This window comes from Cololabis saira, chromosome 1, assembly GCF_033807715.1.
Source record: "Cololabis saira isolate AMF1-May2022 chromosome 1, fColSai1.1, whole genome shotgun sequence".
In the NCBI taxonomy this organism is placed as follows: domain Eukaryota; kingdom Metazoa; phylum Chordata; class Actinopteri; order Beloniformes; family Belonidae; genus Cololabis; species Cololabis saira.
Genome location: NC_084587.1, coordinates 9,465,999 through 9,469,068, shown reverse-complemented (window position 1 = coordinate 9,469,068; position 3,070 = coordinate 9,465,999). Strand labels below are relative to the sequence as shown.

General features: G+C 49.0%; 1 protein-coding gene across 1 annotated transcript; it reads left to right on the top strand.

Annotated features, from left to right (window-relative positions):
• Positions 1-924: 924 nt before the first annotated feature.
• On the top strand, positions 925-2,747 carry LOC133450699 (uncharacterized). Its single transcript, XM_061729526.1, has 2 exons — positions 925-2,043; positions 2,362-2,747. The coding sequence occupies exon 1, from the start codon at positions 1,096-1,098 to the stop codon at positions 1,969-1,971; it is 876 nt and encodes a 291-aa protein (XP_061585510.1). The 5' UTR covers positions 925-1,095; the 3' UTR covers positions 1,972-2,043; positions 2,362-2,747.
• The last annotated feature ends 323 nt before the right edge of the window (positions 2,748-3,070 follow it).

Sequence of the window (3,070 nt, the reverse complement as noted above, 5' to 3'; positions counted from 1 at the left end):
GTTCAGAACCAGCAGCTCGTTGCAGGTCATCTTGTAGGGCACCGCCGGAGCTCCTCGGGTTCCTCGTGCTCCTCGTGGCACAATGAAACAGATGCCAGTCGGCCTGCTCGGGGCTGGAAATTAACTTTCCCTCCCACCTGCCACCAGGTAGAATTTTATCACCGAACAACCACTTTTATTGCCATCAGAAGAAGAATGTAATAACTGCTCTTGTGCTGTGATCTCCCCCCGTAACTCCTGGCTGCAGTCGTGTCCTTGAGCCATGACTTTTCCTCTGTGATTTCTGTCAACAAGCATGTGGCAGCTGGATGATTCGTGGTCTTTTATTGCCTCCAGTTTTAGTTGTGTTTTTTTTTCTCCCCTCTGTTTTTATTTGATCCTGAACAGTAGCGGAGCCAGAGGGGGGGCAAGGTGGCGGTCGCCACGGGGCCCACAAGCTCATAGGGCCCAATGATAGGGCCCCGTTTTGTGTGATACGTTCATCTATAATCGTAAATTGTCGGCTATAATAACGATAAAATGTGCATTGTGCGGCCAGTGTAGGCTAATTCCTACTTTACAACTGTCCTGAACGCATCGGGGCTGTGAGCCAACGCTGATTGGCTGTAAAGCCTGATTTATGGTTCTGCGTTAAATCGACGCAGAGCCTTGTAGCCCACGGCGTAGGTTACGGCGTGTGCCGTACGTGCGCGTCACCGCGTATCCTACGCCGTAGGCTCTGTGCTGGTGTAACGCAGAACCATAAATCAGCCTTAACAGTTACAGGTAGGGTCACCACCCGTCCCGTAAAATACGGAATTGTCCTTTATTTCCAGAGGGATCTCTTGCTGGCTTGCTGATTGGGTAACGTATTGCGTCACGCATCGCGTCACTTCCTGGTGTTGCGGTCTGTGCTGCTGCCGTCTTACGGCGTTTGCAGGCTCAGATCTCTCCCGACTTTTTATCTAAAACTTAGACTGTTTTCTGGTAAAATAGCACTATATCTGGTACATTACTGTCTTTATTTCAACACTCGCTCATTTTCTCTTCCGTAACTTTCACTGTCACCAATCACCGATACATTTTCTGTCCGTTAGCCTCCGTTAGCATCTTAGCATGGCCGCTCCGGCTCCCACCGCTTCACCTCTTTCCTGCTCAGTGTGTGAAATGTTTAGTTATTCCTCTGCCTCCTTTAGTGAAGACGGTAAGTGCTTAAAGTGTAGCTTATTTGCAGGGCTGGAGGCGAGGCTCAGTCAGTTAGAGGTCCGGTTCGGCCAACTAAACCATAGTCCGAGAGCCTCCTCAGCTAACCAGGCTAAGCTAGCGGCGGACCGGCCCGTAGCAGCTGAGCGTAACCGCTCCCCTGCAGCTCCCGAGCAGCCGGCCAGGCAGGGCAGCTGGGTGACGGTTCGGAGGAAGACTAGTCTTAAAGGGCTCACAGAACACCACCACCCGCTTCATTTGTCTAACCGTTTTTCCCCACTCAGCGACACATCTGTTGAGAAACAGACCCTGGTGATTGGAGACTCTATTGTGAGACATGTGAAGCCGACTCCAGAGACCTTAGTTAGGTGTATCCCGGGGGCCAGAGCGGGCGACATAGAAGCAAATTTGAAGCTACTGGCAAAGGGTAATCGTAAATATGGTAAAGTTATCATCAATGTCGGAGCTAATGACTCCCGTCTTCGCCAATCGGAAGTAACCAGAATGAATATTGTCTCGGTGTGTAACTTCGCCAAGACCATGTCGGACTCTGTAGGTTTTTCTGGCCCCCTCCCCAATCTGACCAGCGATGACATGTTTAGTCGCATGCTCTCGCTCCGCCGCTGGTTGTCTCAGTGGTGTTCAGAAAACGACGTGGACTTTATTGACAACTGGGAGACATTCTGGGGAAAGCCCGGTCTGATTAGAAGGGACGGCATTCATCCCACCCGGGATGGTGCAGCTCTTATGTCTAGAAATCTGGCCAATGTTGTTAGACACTCCCCCTGACAATGCAGGGTCCAGGCCAGGATGCAGAGCTGTAGTTTAACAGGGCTGGAGGCGAGGCTTAGTCAGTTAGAGGTCCGGTTTGGCCAACTAGACCATAGTCCGATAGAATCCTCTGCGGACCGGCCCGTAGCAGCTGAGCGTAACCGCTCCCCTGCAGCTCCCCGGCAGCCGGCCAGGCAGGGCAGCTGGGTGACGGTTCGGAGGAAGGGTAGTCTTAAAGGGCTCACAGAACACCACCACCCGCTTCATGTGTCTAACCGTTTTTCCCCACTCAGCGACACATCTGTTGCTTCTCAAGGACCAACGCCTGCCAACAAAACTGTAGGATTGCATTATGTAATTAGCGACTCTAAAACTGTAGGATTACATGATATTGGCGACTCTGGCCAGGTGCCTAGCAAAATAGAAGTGGTTGCAGTTCCCCGCCCTCCAAAAGTTCACCAGGTGCAGCGTTATAGAGGCGTTAACCAAGATAACCTTGTAAAAATTAAAACCAATGTACATTTGGTACCAATTACAGACCTAAAAATTAGATGCGGACTACTAAATATACGATCATTAAGCTCTAAGTCTCTGTTAGTAAATGATATAATTACAGAGAGCAGGAGTGATATTTTCTGCTTAACAGAAACATGGTTACAGGAGGAAGAGTATGTTAGTTTGAATGAATCAACTCCGCCCGGCTACTTTAATCATCACATTCCTAGAAGCACGGGCCGAGGCGGAGGAGTCGCAGCAATTTATAACTCCGGTCTCGAAACAAAAATTGAACCTAAGTGCAACTATAATACATTTGAAAGCCTCATGCTTGGTCTGAAATTTCCGAGCCGGAAATCAGAGAAGCCAGTTGTGTTAGTGGTAGTGTACCGGCCCCCTGCTGGTGCGTATCTGGAGTTTTTGTCTGAATTTTCAGATTTCCTTTCTGGATTATTGATCAGCACAGATAAATTCATCATAGTGGGTGATTTTAACATTCATATGGATGTTGAAAGCGATAATCTTAAATTAGCCTTCGATTCTCTTCTAGAATCAATGGGTATCTCACAAAAAGTGGATAAACCGACGCACTGTTTTAATCATACTCTCGATCTCGTTCTCA